A 21,348-nucleotide genomic window follows, 5' to 3' on the forward strand; every position below is an offset into this window, starting at 1 on the left:
CTTTCCATTTCCAAAGGTCTCATGATTTCAGCTCTAGCAGGGGCTTGTTGTCCAGGCGAACCCTATAATCTTGCTTCTCCTCATTCCTTCACAGTGCATTCATCGGGATTTGGCAGCAAGGAACATCCTTCTTTCAGAGAACAACGTGGTTAAGATCTGTGACTTTGGACTAGCCAGGGATATTTATAAAGACCCTGACTATGTACGGAAAGGAGATGTAAGTGGAAGAAACTTGAAATGCTGATCTCCAGTTTTTATTCCCCTAGGGCTTCGGCAAGTCAGTAACAACAGTTCTGTCAACATCTTGTGTCTTTTGCATTCTTAGGCAAGACTTCCACTCAAATGGATGGCTCCAGAAGCTATTTTCGACAAAATTTACACAACACAGAGTGACGTATGGTCTTTCGGAGTGCTGCTATGGGAAATATTTTCCCTAGGTAAGAATGGTTTACAAGCCTTTTTTCCCCTAATTTATGGCTCTATTGCTAAGAAAATCTTTTAACAAAAAGTGATAACATGGTGCCATCTTTCTGTTTCAGTTAGTAAAAGTGCACAGTGCAGATCAGGTATAAAATAGTCACTGGAGTGAAGTCAAAGAGAACTCAACCTGGCAAAATACATGAAAACACTGAACATTGAAGAGGGGGAACAAAATAAAATCCAGAACCATGGGCCTAACATTTGTAATAACCAAAACCAACAGAGCACAGAGATAATGCAAGCCTCTGCTGCTCGTCAGTGAAATATTTCTTTGAGAGCAATAAAGAAGTTTCCTTGTCAAACCATATTTTCCGCTCAGCAGTCTGCTTCAGGAAACCACAGAGCTCAAAGGTCACAGAGGATTTCACTGCTGTTGACACAGTGGTCTGATGTTGCTAGTGGCAGCCCATGGAACACCAGGGAACTTGCCCACATGACATTTTACCCCAGCTTGGTTATCTTCCCCACAAAATCTAAGTAAGATTTTCTAAGTAAGGAAAATGTCTTGGCAGCAGCTGCCACCACGTTGATAGGAGAACCAGTGCTAGGCTGTGTAAGTAATTTCAGCAGCAAACAGGTAGAATGCTTACTCTTCTGGCCATATCATTTGCAAGCCACAACATTTTTGAAAGACTAGTAATGGTTTTCCTTAAGTACTATAGATTTCATCTTACGGTGCTGCTAGAAACCTCAGCCTCACTGAGATCTGGTTACTGTCCAGCAGATAAACCCCTGAAATATAGACAAGCAGTCTTACAGACAGTTAGACTTTGCCGCCTCAAATTCTCCTTGCAGAGTCGCAAGTTTTGTTTTCCTGAGGGAATTTAGGAATGTCAGCTCTGGGTTTTTAATCAGCATTTGCAGACAAAAGAGTACAAGAACCATTGTCAACTTAAGCTGCTGAATTTTAAAGTAAACTCTGTAATCTCCTACTATCTTTGGTTCGTGGATCAGTTGAAATTAACAATCAGGCTGAAGATGCCAAGTCCAGATCTGGATGCAAAGTCTGGAGCTGCTTCTACCCTAATCTTTGTTTAGGGCTGGCTGCAAAGGTCACAGCCTGATTTCTCTTGTTCATATCAGCACACAAAACAGAAAGTTCACACTCAGATGGTTAAAACAAATGGCAGTTATTGCTTTCTCCAGAGTTCAGTCTTATTTATTTAGGGTTTTGTTATTTTGGTGTAATACTTTCATAGCTCTGTAACAGCCTCACCTGCTGCATGTGTTTTGAAATGCCACAGAAAGACCCGCAATGCCCCAGTTCTAATAGATTAGTCAAGCAGATGTATTCGCATTAGCATGCAGAGACGCACTCAGAGGGGACAGTGTCTCCACTGGGCATCTCCAAGGAACCAAATGAACTGAATACTGATGAATGGCCAGGACCACTGCAGATGGCAAAGTGTTTATATCATTCCCAAAGGTCCTGACAGAGTTTAACAGATGTGAACTTCAGGTCATTTGGCCTCTAATACTGAAGATTAATAAAATTTAAAATATAGTCACTGAAATTCATCTCTATTTTTAACTATTTTAAAAAATAATGTACCTGATTTTTTTTAATTTTAGATAGCCTCTTTTCTTAATGAAGGTGCTTACTTGGAACAATAGACTGTCCTCTTCTGAATTCAGAGGAATCTACTGAATTACTGCAAGGGCTGCCATCTGTAGAGCAGCCTCTGCCCTCGTTATGACGTAGATCACAAACTACTTTCTTCAATCCGTGGCACAGATTCAAAAGCAGTCATTTTCTCTAAGAGGGTTTTTCATACAGATCATCCAGGCATGTCTGTGGTTTGGCACTACTCACATCTACAGCTCACACGATAAATATTTAATTAAGGATTTGTGTCACTGATTGAATTCTCTTATATAAAAGTTTTACAGATCATTGAGAGCCAAGGGATGGAAGTTATTTGTCGTTGCTACAGGGTATGTTTTGGCTCCCATTTACAACTGCTGCTTTTTACTGGGTCCCACAGACTTAGCACCCTCTTTAAAAAAGGAAAAAACACTGATTAGTAAAATGCACAGTTTAGTCTGGACATGGGTCCTTTCAGGGTCAGAAGCTGAATGATGCATGATAGGCTTCCCCCAGAAAGGCTGACAGCTGGATCCATTTTGGTGATACACAAGGAAATCGGGACTTGTTAATTTTCATTTGGGGCTGAATTTGCATTGAGCATTGCATTATTTAAATGGAGTAAGCACACCTCATGTCAGGTAACGCCAGCAATGTTTAATACATCTTGAAATCACTTACATGCCACATCACAGAATGTCGGTGTCTCCTGGAATTTAAATGTGCACTGTTCAAAAAGCAATCAAAGATAATTATGTAAACAAGAACTGCCTGGTAGTATAACATCAGCATCTTATTATCCTACTAAAATAAAACCAAGATCAAAAGAGTGCTACCTTACCCAATGCATGCCACATCTTTGAGCATTTTGGAAGAGATTTCCCCTAAGGAAAACATCATGTGTAGACCTTACGCCATATGTTTCAGCCTACATTTCTCCTGAGCTGTCCCAGCATCCCAGTCCAAGTTATTAGGTTTATCACATAGTCCAGATGAAGTACAATGCTGAGTGGAGGTGGAAAAGGAAGAGTTCTGGGCTTTTATGGTCTGAGCTGCCTCCAGCTGGTAGGAGGCCTGCACTGGTCAAAATACAAACTACCAAAAGATCTTGCCAAAAATTATTCTTCTTTGCCCTCCCTGTACTTGCTCTCACCAACATATTACAGCTGATATGATCAATGATGTAATCAAAGAAAGGTAACTCAGATTATGAGCTCAAGTGGAATTCTCCATCCCTCCTCACTCAATTGTACCATGCTGCCTTCAAGGCCTCAGTCACAATCAGTGTTATTTGCAAGACTGATTTTTACCAATAACCTCTGCTGTGCTCATGAGCCAGATCTAGCCAGTGATACTCAGCAAACTGAGGGGTTTCTTTTGCGCATCAGGATGGTCAGTGTAAAACAGCAGTTCATCAATGGCATGACTCCATTCAGCTCCTCCTTATGGAGATCCGTTGGCCACGGTGGCACAACAATCACAGAATGCAGTCAGAAATGAATGAAAAAGCCATGCAGTCCATCTCTTCTCTAGTGAGGGGTGGTGTTTTCAGTGTTGCCCCAGTACATTGACCACCTAGAGCTAACTAGATCAAGTGGGGTTTATGCTCACTCCTCTTGAGAGGCCGCACCACTGTTAAATAGATATGGGATCAGCTGGGCAATACACAGATGTATTTATGATGCCTCAGTACCTTGTAAAGGTTTGCACAGATAAAACCCCACAGATGAAAAGACAAGCTAGTGAGAGTTCAGGAGATCTACACAGACAGCCGTTAAGAAGCTTGGACAGCAGTCAGTGCCCCCAGAGCCTGCTCCTATCCTTACCCTTTTGTCACAGTGTAACTGTGGGAAAGTGACACTATAGTTTCTATCCATCTGTTTATTCAGAGAGATCTTGTGAGCTGAGAGAGGCCTATTTTGAGATCTTTGGCTGCTGGGTGATGCCACGTGAGCTGAGCATTTAATTACCGGGTTATTATGATCACAATGGCAGGCCAAAGACATGGGAGGAAAATCAAGATATAAAGCAGAAATGATGCTACTGGCTATTTCCAAGCTACATAACTCCAGGAAACACTCTTAATGCTATGATCTGATACTTGCACGTCAAGGGAATTCAAATGTGCTGTGGCTAAGCACCCCTGAGCTCTAAATGTCATCAGAGCCTATCTGCTGTGTTGAGATGCCCTCTTAGGAAGCTGCCAGGATCTTTGCTCCCCAGTGCATAGTTTTGCAGATTAAGGGGTCAGATTCTCAGTATAGAATAATTCTGGAAACAGCCATATTTTGGCACCTTCTTCACTGCTTTTATCCAAAAGATTTCTGCTGTGCTTGTTGTGCCCCCAAGTGCACAGCACATGATGGCATTTCCAAATGGGGGGAAAAAATGCAGGAAATAGGCAGGAATGTTTTAGGCAGTAAATCATAATATTCCTTGAGGGCTGGATACAGATGCAGATTCCATTCAATCCCCTATGTTAAGACTTGATTAAATTTTTTTCCAAATTCACCATCCAGCCTCTAGGATGCCAAAATGTGAAAGACAAGGGTTGCACTGCATGTGAAGCCTTTGCTGAGAGGGGAGGAAAGCGTACGGATCTTTTAGGTCTATCCACAACAGGTTCAGTAACCTTTCAAACTTCATTGTAGACAGCTCTTGAATTTTTTACCTATGAGGCCTGGATTACTCAGATGTCAGAGCACTTTCTCAAATTATATATTTGCTCTCCTTATTTATGGTGCATCATAAAGTGCAGATCCCATACAACTAAGATCATAACCTCTGAAAAGCCCCCACTTGCTCATTAGTTGAAGAGCATATTCAATGCATATATATATATATTTTTTTTTTATACTAGTCATTTCTCTGAAGATAACCATTTACATAGGAAAGTGAAACAAGTCTCACTCCTTCATTTTGAAAACTGCTAGGCCAACTTCTGTGCAATATATTAGTTCCAGTCCTTTTACAGAACTCTACCTCTCAAAAGCGATTACAGTTGCCATGAGCTGTCCTCCCAGGTTTCACACCAACTAGAGTGGCCCTGCAAATAAGCAGCACTGAACACACACAAAGAAAAGAAAACAAAGCTAAAAACTTGGAAGATCATTTTTCAAGGAAATTTTACCTACAGGACTGCATAATACATATACAATACTACATCGGTGAACCAGGAGGGGAGGACTATAATTCCACACCTGAGCTTGAACTGCAGGGTTCTCAGGGCTTTCCACAGGAGCCAGAGGCTTACAGCTTCTCTGCACTTACTCACAGGGGCCAGTGAGGCCAGAGATTCTAAGGCAGTGAACGATGAGCAGAGCTTCCTTCATGTGTAGTCACATAGCACAGGATACTAGCAGATGAACAATTTGGCAAACAGTATGTAACAAATTGAATGAGCTGGAACTTTTCTACTACTGACCAAGAGGTCATTTGAAGTCTCAAACTAAGACAATTTTATTTCTCTTCTGCCATATTTCACCTTGGAGTGGTCCTGGTTGTGTCATAAATGCATGGATTTATGGGACAGCATGATTGAAATCTCTAAAGAGACAGAGCGAGTCTGTAACAGATTTCCAAACAAAATGTGTAGATAGTAAGTGATCACAGCCTCTTCTTTGCTCTAGCTTCTTTTACTGTCAGACTGTAGGTAATCTCAAATGCTCAGCAGAAATAACCGATATGTGTTTAATTCACTGGACTGGGAAACAGAGATTGTGCCGTTCTGGAGCCTCCTCCTTATTTCTCCTATCAGGTGCTTCACCATACCCTGGAGTGCAGATAGATGAAGACTTTTGCCGACGGCTCAAAGAAGGAACCCGGATGAGATCTCCAGAGTACTCTACTCCAGAAGTGTAAGAGCTCCTGGTTTTCCATTGAGAGCTGATACATTTCATTTAAGTATTACTAAAGAGATTGTATTTAAGTGCGGAGAGGGAAGGAGACCTCATCAGATGACAGCTATTTATTTTATATTTTGTTTTCAGTAAATGTTGTAGTTGTACATATCTTGGGTGTCCTGATACCACAGACCAAGTCAGCTTGACCTTTGCCAACAACAAGATTAACAGATCCACTCCCCCCTGCCAGTCAGTTGTAGTTCATGAATCTCAGTTCAGGAGATTACTGTGTCTGCCTTGATTTCCAGTTCTGTGACAGGAACTAAACATCCATAACTATGATTTATTTCAGCGATATCAGTGGGGCCCAGCAGTCAAGTTTTAAGTTAGGTGAAAATAAGAAGCCTACAGATTCAGCTGAGGCAGGAATATAGAAGGAAAAAGCATTCCATGTGGAAACTGGAATAGAATTTCAGTACATGGAGATTTGAACCTGTCTTAATTCAAAACTATCCAAACAATGACCAAAACAAGGAGCAGCAGAAAGAAACAGTTAGAAAACAAAGCTCCTATCCTTTTCCTTTCTTAATACCTGCGGTTTATATCTAGCTACCAGACGATGCTGGATTGTTGGCATGGAGTCCCCACAGAGAGGCCTACTTTCACTGAGCTTGTGGAGCGCTTAGGAGATCTTCTTCAAGCCAACGTACAGCAGGTACAGCAATACAAACATTTCTTCAACAAATGTGCACATATAGATGTATATATATGTGGATATGTGTAGGTGTGTACACAAGTAAAGACTATGTTGAGCAGTAGTATTAGATTTGAGTTCATAACAGAGGTCACAAGGAAAATGGCTACTGGAATGAGTAAAGAAAATGTGAACTATTCAAAGGGGATTATATTTCAAAACCAGATGTTTATCCATCCATAATAAGCAGAAACTTACATTAATTAAAAAAAGGCTCAGTTGCCCCTTAGAGGAACAATAGTGCTTTATCTCACAAACAATTTTAATTAGATTCCAACATAGTAAACTGCTGTAATGGGCTGACCCTGGCTGGGTGCCTGGCACCCACCAAGCTGCTCTGTCACTCCTCCTCAGCTGGGCAGGGGAGAGACAATATAACAAAAGGCTCCTGGGTTGAGATAAGGTCAGGGAGATCACTCAGCAACTACCGTCATGGGCAAAACAGACTCGACTTGGGGAAAATTAATTTAATTTATTGCCAATCAAATCAGAGTAGGGTAATGAGAAATAAAATCAAATCTTAAAACACCTTCTCCCCACTCCTCCCTTCTTCCTGGGCTCAACTTCACTCCTGATTTCTCTCCCTCCTCCCCTTCGAGTGGCGCAGGGGCACAGGGAAGGGGGCTGTGGTCAGTCCATCACACTGTCTCTGCTGCTCCTTCCTCCTCACACTCTGCCCCCACTCCAGCATGGGTCCCCCCACGGGAGACAGCCGTCCATGAACTTCTCCAACTTGAGTCCTTCCTATGGGCTGCAGTTCTCCCCACACTGCCCCAGCCTGGGTCCCTCGCACAGGGTGCAGTGCTTCAGGAACAGACTGCTCCAGACCAGACACGGGGGAAGCTTCTGGCAGCTTCTCACAGAAGCCACCCTTTGTAGCCCCCCCTACTGCTACCAAAACCTTGCCACACAAACCCGATACAACTGCCAGTAGTTGGTCTGAACTTTCTCGTTTTCTGACCTTATGCTTATCAGTGCTCTTAGGAGCTTTCAAATGATGCAGTTTAAAGCTCAGAAAGTCAATTGGACAATTATTCATTTCATAGTAGTTAAATCAGTTGTTTTCTTTGTCAGTAAAAACAACTAGACCAGTTATGTAACTGTCAATTTAATTTAAGAAGAAATCAAACACTCTCCTCCAGCTCCATTCTGTTTGTAAACAAATTTAGTGAAGCTAAGTTGAAGAGGGCCCAGCTTGCAATATGAAAAGCTAGTGAGTTTTATGCTATAACCAAAGTAAATTAAGGAGACATAAAAACCATGATAAGGGAATAGGGCACTTAACAGCTTCTCAAAATTAAAAAAAAAAAAAAAAGCACGGGGAAATTTGGATAAATAGTTTCAGGACTTAAAGGAAGACTCATTTCTGAAGATTACTGCAGGGGTGTAATGACAATGTAGAGCTTAATAAGATGTGCAGCATCAATTTCTTGTAAGGACAAATAATAAAATCCTTTAGGGCTACCATTTTAAAGACCATCTCTTCCTAAGCTGCAACTCCTTAAGTTGAATATAAGCAAAAAGTCTATGCATAGGTAACATTCTTTTACCAATTCCAAAATCTGTTAAAGTCATATCGGCCATAGGGGTTTCGTGACTTCATGCTGCTCCCTCCCTTCTCCCAAACTTAAGTCTTAAAGTTGGATTTAGGTGTCCCTGGGACTGGTGCCTTGGAATTCCCCAAAAGGCCAATGCGATGACAATAGAGGATTGCTTTCCTGAAGCGCAGATCAGTGAAATTCTGTTCACCTTCACTAAGGCTGAACAGCCACACATCTGGAATGTGGTAACGATCACAAAGAAATTGCTTCAAACACATCAAAGATGCTGCTGTGAAAGCCAGCAAAGCCAGCTACTTTTAAATGGGTTGCACATATACTGACATCCTCAATACAACTGTCACATTGCTGTGCCATATGTGAGGGACATTTAGAAGTCTGGTAACTGCTATAAAGACCAGTGAAGCAATACCTTGGGCTGAGAGGCCTGGAAGAGAAAACACGCTAACTGCAGATGAGTACTGGAACATGAGAGACCGTTTTCAGCCATTCCACATCACAGGTTTCACAAAGTGTACTGTTTTCCTAATACAAAGCCTCCTACACAGTAAATGTTGGATAAAGCTACACATTCTAACTTCCCCATGTTGTGAAAAACAACATCATCACTTTGAAGAAACATCATAAGTAAAGTTAAAATAAAATCTAGTCTTTTCTCAATGTAAAGCTCTGTAGAATAAAATAACCTTTTACATCTGAGATGCAATACAAAATAAAAAAATACAAATACAAAAAAAAATTGATGCTTTACCACCTTTGTGTTCTTTTATGTTATGAATTATATAGGATGGTAAAGACTATATTCCACTGAACATCACCCTGTGTCCTGATGGAGAATCTAACTCCAAAACTTGCCCTGTGGAAGAAAACTTGAACAACTGTGTTAATCGCTGGAGTGCAGTGGAAACCGGGTAAGAAAAATATATACAGGAGGTGAGAGGGAAAGAAAGATTTCATATAGCTGGGCAGTCTTTGTTGTCCTCTCTCAACATGGCTGTTTTAAGGGAGTTGGACAGCCACATTTGTCAGGGCATTGTTTATGAGTTACAAGAGATGAAAAAGAAAATTGGTCCAGGAAACTGAGCTGTATCAGGGATGTTAACTGAGCCACCAACTGGTGCAGCATCTGCTTGGGTTTTATGCTGACCCCTCAACTTTCTTGCTTTCAGTAACAACAGCAAGAAGCGACCACTGAGTGTGAAGACATTTGATGAGGTGCCAGTGGAAAAGGAGAAAGTGATGCATGAGGTAAGTGAGGTGATTGCATCCCTCTCCACCACGTTCACAGATCACTTGTCACCAGCACCAGAAACACTTATTAGAGCTTTTGAAATCTGTTTAGTAAGAAAAAGCCTTAAATCAAGAAGAATATTTGGCCCTAGCATCCCACACATAGGTCTGTGTGACAACAAAGAGGGACCTGCATTTACCTTAACAAATAGTTTAGAGAGAAGCTCATGCATGATTATCCTGGCTTTGATCAGGCTAATGGGCTTTATATTACATATTTCAATATGTTTTTTCCACCATAAGAAAATGGCAGCTCATTGAAACAGAGCCTTTTGAAGGAAATGTGTCCAGAACACATTCCGGCTGGCTGATACAGCCGATAACTTGGTGGTGGCGAGGGTGTTCGGTTCTGGAAAGACAAGACCAAGATTCAAGTTCCTGCTCTACTTGATCCACACAAAGGGCTTTAACCCTGTATTTCCTTCACCCTGAGTGAACATATTTATTGCTGCTTCAATGACACTGCAGGGTGGGAGAGTGTTGAAAGGTTGCATTTTCACTTCAGTGGAAAACAAAGGCTTCTTTTGTTACAGAATGATGGTTCTGCTCATTGGCTTCCTCTGAAATTACAGTTTCCAAGGGTGGAGGTGGTTTGGGTTTTTTTCCTATATTTTCTGCCTTATTTAAAAAACAAACAAATCCAAACAACTCCATCCCCACCCCATCTCATAAATATCCTCTATGGTTCAGGTACTCACTGGCTGCAGTGCCATGTGCAGTCCACACCACTTGCCTCAATGACAGATTCTGTGCCACTAAAGAGGGATCTTAGCAATGCACACACATCTCAAGCAGACTGAAGTTTAGGAAGGAAGCTTGAAGCCCTCTGGAAACCTTCTAACAGAGGAAGAGGGCAAGCATCAGATGGCTAGAAGCAGCAAAAGTAAGGAAAGATGCCTATAGAAACAAGCCAGCCTGTCTACTTTTAGCTCCAGCTAAGACCCCCTTTTGGACAGACAGCATTTCCTCAGACTCACTCTCTTGAGAAAGGTCAAGTCTCTAGCTACACTTTGTCCTTGACATACTTTGTGTCCTTGACAAATATAGCATATTTCTCATCTATCTCTTGGATATCTATCTATTAGCACAAATGGAAGCCCATTACTCCCTAGTATTTGGCCAGATGTAATTTCTGTGCCTTCATCAGTGCATCTTAGGGATTAGAAGGCTTAGAATTTTCTCTGGCTCTTGCATCTTTCCTCTTACAAGAAAAAAATCTGTTCCTGAATCACACAAAGACATTTACTAGATAGATCTGGTATCAGTAAGAGATTACTGCTGCCAGCATGAGCACTACTTTCCTAAATGCTCCCTGTTTGTGGCATTTTAAAATAAGTCCTTACATGACAGGGGAAGAGTTTCAAAAAAGGGTAATAATACATTAACAGATCAGAAATAAAAGTGATATTTCGTTGGGGATCTTTTAAAGCAAAATTATGGTGTGATCTACTTTTGGACAAAGTAAGTGCACTTGTGTTGTTAAAATTATCTTAAATAACAAGACATTAATACTGATTAGGTCATTATTTCAAATAGTTGCCTAGGAACTCCAAAAAGTGCTCTGCCACACCTCCTGCAATTGTGGTACTTATCTGTACTCTCTGTTGATATTCTTTCAACAGTTCTTCTGTAACCAAACCCACAGCAGCACTCAGATAAATTGTTTCTAGACCACACATTTTAAGGGGAAAGAGTCAAGTTAAAAAACAGAGAGAAAAGCTGGGTTCTACTGAGGTTTTGACAGACCTAATTAATTTAGGATTTTACTTTATACTTTGAAAATCAGTTTCTAGACTGATCTTACTAACAACTGATATATTACCAAAGCATTTATAAAACGGCTTTTTCTTTTTACTTATTATTTGCTGGGATTATTTTTTCTGTTTGTTTGACTGGTAAAATAAGACTAACTAGAGTTTCACCTCCCATGTTGAAGTCTTGCCTTCTTGGTTTTGACAGGCAGACAGACATGCAATCTTCCAGCATCCAAAATATTTCAAATGCAAAGGAACACCCAGAAGATTTAATATTTTTAAAATTACTTAAAACAAGGACTGTGCATATGTGTGAACTTGTGTGACACTTAGCACAATAACAGCTTAATCTTAATTGCAACCTTGAGACTGCACTTCAAGTGCAGCAGAATCACAACTTCAACTTTAAAACTAATCAAGACAGCTTTGTTGGACAGTTCATTAAAAAATCCATAACCAAAGTACAATGAGCCTTTTAGGCTATGTATCTTTGCAAAGCACTGGGATTTCCCAAAATGGTACTGAACTTCCACTTCCTTAAAATTTTAGTTGTTTCTAATAGTGTATTTCTAGTAGGTATTTCAGATATTTTTTCTCTGAGGAGCCTAGCCAGTATTAATGGATATATTTTTATGAATTTCTGTCTGTTCATATCTTAGATACCCTACCTAGATGGTATCCATATGTCATGCTTAATACCAGTTTCAAGTTTGAAAACATCAAATTATTTTTTGATATGTTCATTTAAGTGCACTCTTTCAAAATACTAATCAAAAACCTTTATCATCACAAAACTAAGGCAAATATTCTCAGGCTACATAGCAGCATTATGAGGAACAGTTGGATAAAAACTGATAATATAGACCCTAATAAGAGAATATTCTGAAGAAGGGGCTTAATGTCATACACCAACTGGACATATCTATGTGTTAATCACTTTAATAATAGCACACAACTGAGAGTTTAGATGCAAACATTTGCCCTCCATGTTGTTGGTTGGAATCTTGGGATTACATAGAATATCTTGGTAGCTCCTACGTTAGTTCCAGTACACAAGTATCAGTATATGACACTACAACAGAACATCTACTGATGGCCACCTTGTTGGCAGTCTCTCCACGATAACTGCACTGACAGGGATCCCCAACCTCTACATGCCACAGTGAAGGAGAAGTTGCTTTCTCCTGCCCTTGCTTTGGCTGCTCTGTGGCTGGAGACAGTTTTATAAGGTGAAATCCTATTAACTTGCCTAAAAGCAATATCATAAGATAAGATAGCTGGAATTTGGTATTCTAACTAGCTCCTTGTCTTTCTGTCTCTACTGACTTTCATAGTGGTTTAGTCTGACTCCTCTCCACACTCTCCCCATGGAAGCCATTTCTAATTTAAAAACGCTACATGCTGTCATGATCATTTGGCACTCTGCTGATGTCCTCTTCCTTTTGCTACTCAGGAGTCAGACAGTGGGATGGTGTTGACGTCAGATGAGATAAAAAGCCCGAAGAGGCTGGAAATCCGTTCTTGGCCTTATGGGATCATGGCTCTAGCGTGAGTACTTTTTGTTATTTTTTTTACGACAGTGTCTCACTCAGAAAAATGCTTCTGAAATCTGCAATTTTGTTTCTGATTCCAAGAGGAAAACTGTTAAACTATCTAACCAAGCCAGAAGGAGAAGCAACTCTAGATTTCAGTCCTATAACTGAAAGACCATGGTTAATTTATTTTAAGATCAAGAAGGTTATACTGTAAACATTGCTTCCAAAGAGAAGTTGAATATAAAACAGAGTTCCAAGTCTCTGACAGGAATACTGCACTGTTGCATTTCAGTTACAGAAAGGTTAATTAACATGAAAAATGTTGATTCATGTGATAAAAATGAAAACTCATTTCATCAGCTTTGAGCACACAATGTCTCAAAAATCAGTTTAACTCTTCTTCCAAAATGCCAAGTTGCCCTGTGATTCTGAATCACATTCAAAAACCCCAAGAGTGCTCTCTAGTGCAGCTAGATCTTGTTCATGATCTGATCTCCTGCATGTGCCAAATAATGGGAGCAAAAGAGCTGAGAATATTCATATCTACTCCAGCTGTTTCTTGACTGTCTCTCCAGTTTTTTCCTTTACTGATGGAACAAAGTTTGAAGAGCTTGATTCATTAATCCAGAAAATAGCATTTATAATTATACCAGTGGCTAACAAAACTATGTTTAACTTTAGACATACGGAAGGACTGGCACCTTTGCAATTGATGGGATGTGAGAAAAGTTAAGGTGGCCTGTATAGTAAAAACCAGTACAAGCACTGCAAAACATGTACGTTTACCAGAATGATGATTTCTACATTTGCTTTATCACAGCTATGAGGACAGTCCTACAGAGAAGTCCCTTAATCCTACCACCTTCATGATCCTATGAATTATATTGTTCATAAGTGGTTTACAAATAGAGGCTGTGACACTGTTTGCTATATGTTTATCCATTCATAGTACAATCACAGAAGAATAAAAGCAGATCTTTAGCTTTTAGCTAACAGTTAGCTCATCATTCTTTATATTTCTGTAACAATAAGGCACAGGCAGAGAATTTACCTAGTAGTGAAATAGGTCTTCTCCACCTTCCTAGAAAAGTATAACAATAGTAACCCATTTTACTGATTCAAATGCCAATTGCAGAAATTTCAAAGATTAGCTACCCAAAATATATATAAAAAAAAACAACCAAACGATTCTGTAGCAAGGAATTCCAAGTCTATTCAGTTAATTAAGCTAATTAGACTTCTACTGAATTGCCTAGAGATTTCTCTGAAATCTATTGGTGAGATTTCTATTAGTTTCTTCTGTATTAAACTCAATGATCTTTCCCACCAGAGAAATTGCTTGTTCAACATCAAGTCACCATTTTTCTGTATTAAAAAGCAATTATAGATGAGAAAAAACTAGTGTGATTTCTGCGTAGTGTAGGAGAGTTCACATGAGAGTGCACAGTCAGAATCTAACAGCAATTCAGAGGTGCTAACTCCTCACTCAGAGAGAAAAGCAAGATGGAGGGAGCTTGCTTTATCTTTTCAGGGCTTAAAACCATAAATTCCTAGATGTTTGAAGGCAGGAGAGAAGGAGAAAGAGGAAGAGGGAAAAAGGTTACATAAGGAAGGCTAGAGAGCCTTGCAGCGCTAACAAGGAGCATTCAAATGCTACAGATTCTGCTGGACAGGAGTGTGACTTCAGGAATAGTGTTGTTCAACAGTATTTGCCCTGTAGTACTGTCCCAGTGTTGCGCCTGTTGGGAGATTAGCAGACATCTAGATACGGTTCCATGTTTTTATCCTATGCACATGCCGAGAGGATTTCTGCACAGCACAGTGCATTGCTATGGAGACCAAATGGCACCAGATCTAAAAAAAGGAGCTCAAATGTCAGGAACTGCACTGTTGTGATGCTTTACCTGAGCTGATTTACCTCTCTTTTCTGCACAATGTCATGTTGACACAAGTCCAACACATAACATACACACAAACAGCCTTCCTGATAGGATTTATCCTTCTAAAGATTTCTGTCAGTCACCTCTACTGTTTCCCCCACTGCATTTCTCCTGTTTGGATGAACAGTTGGCAGAGGAAGGTTCTCTCTCTCCCGCTTACAGGCTTTCTGATTGAAAATCAGAAAAAATCAACATCCAGCCAGATGTTGAAACACAAAATTTCCATAACAGCCTGTTCTTTCGAGATTTCCAGGAAAACCTGAACTGTTATCAGGCCCCCTGGGAGTGAATGTGAAGTAACATGGCTCTGCTGGGCTCTGTGAATCTCTGCCTGCCCCACACCATCTGGGGCTCTCCCCATTTACAGTCAGCTTCCGTAGGGATTCCACTGCAAGATACCTGATACTTTCTGTGCCAGTCAGACCATGAAAGACCATCTTAACAGAGGTCTGCTATAAAAGCAAACCCTGCAGCAAGCTGTGTTTGTTGTCTCCTTATTCCCAGGACCCTAACTACCATTGAATGGACAGAGGTGTGTTTTTTCTTGGCCACATCCTTGCACTGAGTGTCTGAAGTCCAGCTGAGAAAGCTATTTTGTCAGCTTTTTTTTTTTTTTAATCTTGCAGATTATCATTGACACAAATAACATTTTTAACATGGTTGCAGAGCATCCTGATGCCCTTTTGTTTGAGGACATGACACCCCTTGGCATTCCTGCACTGCCAGTTTGAAAAACAAGCCTCAAAAGCATATAGAATAGTCTAGGAGAGGTCAGAAGAGAGAGCTGGTTTAATAGGAGAGATAAAGTCACCCTTGTTAATTGTGTTTCTCTCTCTATCAAAAACATTTACCCTGGACTCTTTTCAAACAGTCTTTCTTTTCTAAAACAAAACTGTTCAGAGGCTTAGCATGTTTTCTAAACCAGGGTGGCTGCATTCAGTATTTTTGCCAAAATCTTGCTGTTTATTTGTCTTGTATTCATTTCTCTGTCAAGTTTCAAATCTGCCAACACTACTCACCATGGAGTGTCAGTGTCAAGAGTTTATTGAAGATGAATCTGATACTCTGGGCCTGGGACTGCTGGGCTAGACTAACAGTTCCTGAGCTCTAAGCATTTTATAGTGCTAAAGTATAAAGTCACATCAGTAGCTGTAGTGAGAGACAGAAGGATTGACCGGGATAATGATGCTGGAGTTAGCATTCAAGGAAGCACATTCAACATAGAGGGGATTTAATGATGGGATGACTCTGGTGTCAGGTTTCATCTCATAATATTAACAAGCTACTGCCAAGCACTGCTTTAAAATTCTCCCAGAGACTTTATAATCAAGTTATTGTTTAAAATTATAATAGGTTTGATATCTCCTCTGTTGTCTGTCCTCCCTGCATCCCTTTCCCTTCTCCCGCTGCCCCAACCCAATTATCCTCAGTTGCTCTGAAATGACTTATCTGGTTCTGGCCAAGTCCCATGACACCAGCTGACTGAGGCTCAGCTGATATGCTCTGGGCTCTGTATGCTGCATCCAGATCACATCACTGAGGGCTCTGCCTTTGCCAAAGCCAAACTGGGCCTAAGGCAAGTCAATAATATTGAAACAAACTGATTTTGACCAGGAACATCAGGCATTCATGTCCAAATGCAAGGTGCCCAACAAAAACACATCCCAGCTGATAGAGCTAGAATCATTTTGCACCATCTCAGAAAAATGAGGCACGGAAATGTGTTTGCTCCATAGCAGAACTTAGTTTCAGAAGGTTTTTCTTCTGTGACAAGCATGCTGAGATAGCAAATGTACTTACTGTTGTGTCATGCAGCACCTTGCACTATGACCTGACTCGAGCTCTCCAAAATGTAAGTAACTTTGAATGAGTAGCTACTCGGGAGTTACACAAGCCACTTTTTTCTAGGATTATACTACATGCTTACAGTGGCAAGCACTAAAAGAGAATTTTGAAAGGCTGTAGTCACCAGCTTGATTTTGACTGCAGTGCTTCTCATCTCACTGCATCTTGAGTGCTGGAGCTGGAGTCAGGGACAGCTGACCAACTCTGCCACACATGCAAGGGGACGCGTACTTAAGGAGTGGGTGGTTTTGGCCTGTTAAAACTCTATGTTCACTGCACTTTGTATTTAAAAGTGTTTCAAAACAATGAATTCTTGATCCTAACCCCTTGAGTTCTCCATGCCAGTAGACTAGTGATGCACTGATACTGCCAGAGGGGAACCCAGGATTAAATTCTTACTGCACAGCACCCCATCTAAAATGTATTAAAGCAAACTGTGAATCAGTCATAACTATCAGAAGAAAAATAACCTTTTTATTTCTTTCATTGCAGAAAAATTAAAAAAAATTAATCACTCTTACTCTGTGCCTCATTAAACACCTATGAAAGCTGTTATAAAGCCCTGAAGCTCCTACATGTTATTATGAGATGTGGTCATGAGACAAACTGCTCTACTTGGCAACGCTCAGCTCAATTTCTCATCTGTCCCTAAACACAGCTCCTGAACAAGGCCAGGATTTCTGTGTGGACACAATAGTCTTTTAGTTTTTCCTACTGAGGGCAAGATACTTGGGCACCTTACTGCAAAACAATAAGAGCTGCTCCACAGCACTGGGAATAAGTGCTACACTTGGCACTGCAGTCCTTCACTGCATACAGCAATTTTCTTATAGTCATCTCTCTTCCTCCACATTCCTCTTCAAGTCATTGACCCTGAGATTTAGGCTAATAGAAGCTGGCTCCCTCTCACATAAAATAAACAGCTCCGGTAATGATTCCCCAGCTCTTTGAGGATTTCAGTATTTTTCTACCTCTAACCAAAATCTCTGGTTTATATGGTAGGATGAAAAGTCCCATAGGTCATTTAGGCTTTCTAGCTATTACAGGATTATCCTCTGGGGTATCTTCTAAACAACTTTGACACCTCTCTAGAAAACTTAAGAAAGATTACTTAATATTCAGGCTAACTTTTCCTTCATCTAGTTTAATTCCTAGACTTTTCAGCTTCATCTGTACCAGGAAATCTGACACAGCACAGTAAAAATGGGAACTGTTAACAGCTCTCACTACCCACAGCACCACACTAAAATGCACTTGTCCAAGCTGGTGTCTGGGTCATCAGACCTACTAACTATCTTGTGGTTCCACGCAGACACAACACATGCAAGCAATAGCACAGAGCCCAGGCTCTGTGATAATCAGGCTCCTTGATACAGTCCTATTTACAGACCTGGCAGGCTTTCCATTACCAGCAGTGCACCCACACCAGTAGGTTCCTCCACCTCATTTGGATTTACATCTAACAGACTTGAAACTGGCACCAGGCCCAGGGACACTATAGCAATACAGCCTGAAGAGTAGCAGGATTTGCTGTTAATTATGAATGCCACTCTTGGCTGATTCATTGCTACCAATTCACATTCTTTGAACCATCTAGTATTTGTTCCTCCAGTGCTTTCACCACTTTTGTACTTCCCTTCATAAACCTCCCCAGCTTGTAGACATCTTTCTGAAAGAGGAGTCCAGTGCTGTGCCTTGGCTAACTCGAGTCTCAGCCTATGAAACAGGGACGAAGCCACCTCACCACATTCTGCAAAACATGTTTCCCTGACCAGCACTCCACAGAAATGTGCACATCATGAAAGAGGGTCCTTTAGGTTACAAAATCTGCCTGAGGTCAGGAAACGTCAGTGTTCAGATTCTCATCTTTCCCCTTACCCTGCCCCAAACAGCACACATTCTTGCAAGGACAAACGAGTTTTCAGGTTGGTCATTGTGTAAGATGTGACTAGCTTGGGTCAGTGAGCAAATGCATTTCAGTTGAATGTCATGGAATTCACACGCCTAATCTTCAGTGCTGTGCCATGGTGAGAATACCAACAGTCAGGTGGGACCGCGCTGAGACATTCACAGTTATGAGCAGATTTATCAAAACCAAACAACTCTTTTATCGCCTCCTGCAGCTGCAGCGCTCAGAAGTCAGGCAGAGGCAAAATCAGTAAGGAAATACCTTTTGGGGCAGTGTAATGCCAACCCAGGAGAAGCACTGAAGCAAGTAATGGCTAGCTTTTAATGAAATTATTTAATTACATAACCATTATTAACTTCCATAGCTGCATAATTGTGTGATTAATCAAATCTAATGCCTTCAGTCAGAAAATGTTTATCGGTGGGGCTCAGGGAGAATTTTCCTGTCTCATACAGGGTAGTACAATCGGTTCAGAGCATAAAGGGGTTTTTGCTTTTCTCTGAAGCATCAAGTGCTGACCACTGCCGGAGGCAAGGCTGATGTCTGATTCACTGTGGCAGTTTCTATGTAGCAAATGAGATTTCAAGGACAGGCAGAAAAGGGATGCTGCAGTCTTGTTTTCAAATATACAGTCCTAGCATATGTACATTTCTCTGTTGCTGAGCATGAACAGAGTAGATTAAAGTGTCAGTAATACAGAGCATTAAAGGGAAAAATGCAAAGACCCTTGGGTTGCTTTAATTTAGGAAATGCATTTAGATGAAAGGAGTAGTCTTGAAAGTTAATTGCATTTTGGTCTGCCATAAGACAGCTAATGACAAAACTTGCTTCTGACCTAACTCATCGGCTTTCTGTCTTTGGAACAAACATTCGATGTCAGCATTTAAGAGCCCTTCATCAAACACCAGCCTGATTTCAGCGCTAGGCAGAGTTACTCCCAGATATCCAGTCTCTTGACCTACAGGGGCAGAAACCTAACGAGAACACTTGCTGGGAGTCTACATGGGTCTGAAAATTTCCCATTGTGTGGCCAAACTAAACCCTAATAACATTTCTTTTTCTCCAGCACTCTGAGATATGCAGGCTGGGGGCCAAGTTATACAGATACTTTCAAGCTTCTCTCTGTCTCCACTGACAACTTTAATACCTGGCAAATTAGAAGCCAGAGCATCCATGGAATTGTCTGACACGAGTCAGTAGAACTGAGCAACAAAAAGAAAAATACATAAATAAACAGTGAAGCAGAGTTGTGGTTCTATTGCTTGTGCCAGGGAAGAATTTATCTACCCAAGAAAGTGTGTGTGTATGGAAAGGGAGAGCTGCCAAATGCATAGTATACAGAAGAAGTTTCCACTCACATTTTTCTCTGGACAAAGACGAAAAACTTGGATTCTGAAAGCAGTGTGCGCTACATTTTTGTTGAAGTTCTCAGGGTTACTATTTATTTTAGGATTTCTACTTTGCCACTCAACAGGTTTGGTTTTGATGCCCTGTGCAGGTCTAAAAAGCACAGTAACATTAGCTTTAATCTGTAATCTCTGCCTTTGCATTTTAGAAGTCACACAACCCATTTATTCTAGATGTGCAAGACGCATTGGGCTGGTTCTAACAACTCAGGGGTCCTGGGTTCACTTCCTAGAGACAAAGCTGGAGAGCCAAACGTGCTGTGGAAAGCCACCACAGCATGCTAAAATCAGGCCCACTATGCAGCAGCCAGTTTCCCATTGCAACTGATTAGAGCTGCAGCTGTTTGTTATGTCTGAACGTAATCAGCTGCTGGCTTAGAATGACTGGCTTCACAGACCATAATACCCAGAATACCACCTACTCCACACACTGCCACAAGAAGAGAGCTACTGGAATAGGTAATTTGCAGATGGACCTTACAGGCTGTTCAGTGTGGTTGTGCACAGATCACAAACCAGCGTTCTGCTCTAGCCAATGCACTGCACACTCGTGACCTTTCCAGAATTAGCAAAACTTTTAAGTGAAGATACTGACACTAGTTCTGTCAGCCAGTGTAAGAATATCTGCCGCTTGGGGGAAAACTGAAGCTTTTGACAGGTTCCATATTCAGAAGCAAGATAATATGACTTCTAAAGTCATAGTAGCATAACCTAGTAGGACATATTTAGCCTTTCACAACTGAAAGAAGCTGGGCCTACTGTATGCTACGATTCTGTCATGCCGAGCATCAACCTGCTCTTAAGCCTGCAGTGGTTCTCTCTGCTGTACCATCACAAAAACAGGACAGAGCACACAGCTGGTGTCTTGGATCTGCTGCTTTTCCCACTCATGATTTTTGTTCCCCTTCCTCCAATTACTGTATCTGTCTCTTAGTTCTTATTTTGTTTCCTGGAGCATGAACATGCTTTGCTTTCTTTTTAAAGCACCACACTCTGAATCCATGATCAACTGTTGGGGACTGTAAGCACTGCAGCAGTACAAATAAAATAAGTGTATAATGAATTACACAATTATCTGATGAACTGTTGATTATTCAGATTTGGTTTAGGGTCATTAGAATGTAGCTTTATGCTACTTTAAACATATATGAAATATAGACACAAAGTGCTTGAGTAATGCCCGATTTTATATTCTGCCAAGCACATTGATAAGTCATTCTGCACTGAGACATGAGCAACGCCATAATCAGTTGTCAGTGAAGTTTGTTCCAAAGAGATGCATGTTAAAGGGTCCTAAGCAAAGTGGAGAAGCTCAAAAGCCATTCTCACATTGGGATCCTTTTGAGAACCAAACCTAAACTACTCGGATCTCTTCCAATGAATTCCTCAAAGGGAAGAAACCAAGCTTAACAGAACATTATTTTTAAGGCAGCCTATGACAGAAAATAC

General features: G+C 40.9%; 1 protein-coding gene across 2 annotated transcripts in view; it reads left to right on the forward strand.

Annotated features, from left to right (window-relative positions):
• Positions 1–21,348, forward strand: part of LOC121097589 (vascular endothelial growth factor receptor kdr-like) — a 141,486-nt gene that overhangs the window by 113,702 nt on the left and 6,436 nt on the right. For both annotated transcript variants that reach the window (XM_040614716.1, XM_040614717.1), the window contains exons 23-29: positions 95–217; positions 326–437; positions 5,823–5,922; positions 6,517–6,622; positions 9,007–9,131; positions 9,390–9,468; positions 12,718–12,812. In XM_040614716.1, the coding sequence (XP_040470650.1) occupies positions 95–217; positions 326–437; positions 5,823–5,922; positions 6,517–6,622; positions 9,007–9,131; positions 9,390–9,468; positions 12,718–12,812 (740 nt within the window). The remainder of the gene's footprint in view (positions 1–94; positions 218–325; positions 438–5,822; positions 5,923–6,516; positions 6,623–9,006; positions 9,132–9,389; positions 9,469–12,717; positions 12,813–21,348) is intronic.

The sequence above is a fragment of the Falco naumanni genome, chromosome 14 (assembly GCF_017639655.2).
Source record: "Falco naumanni isolate bFalNau1 chromosome 14, bFalNau1.pat, whole genome shotgun sequence".
Taxonomy (NCBI): domain Eukaryota; kingdom Metazoa; phylum Chordata; class Aves; order Falconiformes; family Falconidae; genus Falco; species Falco naumanni.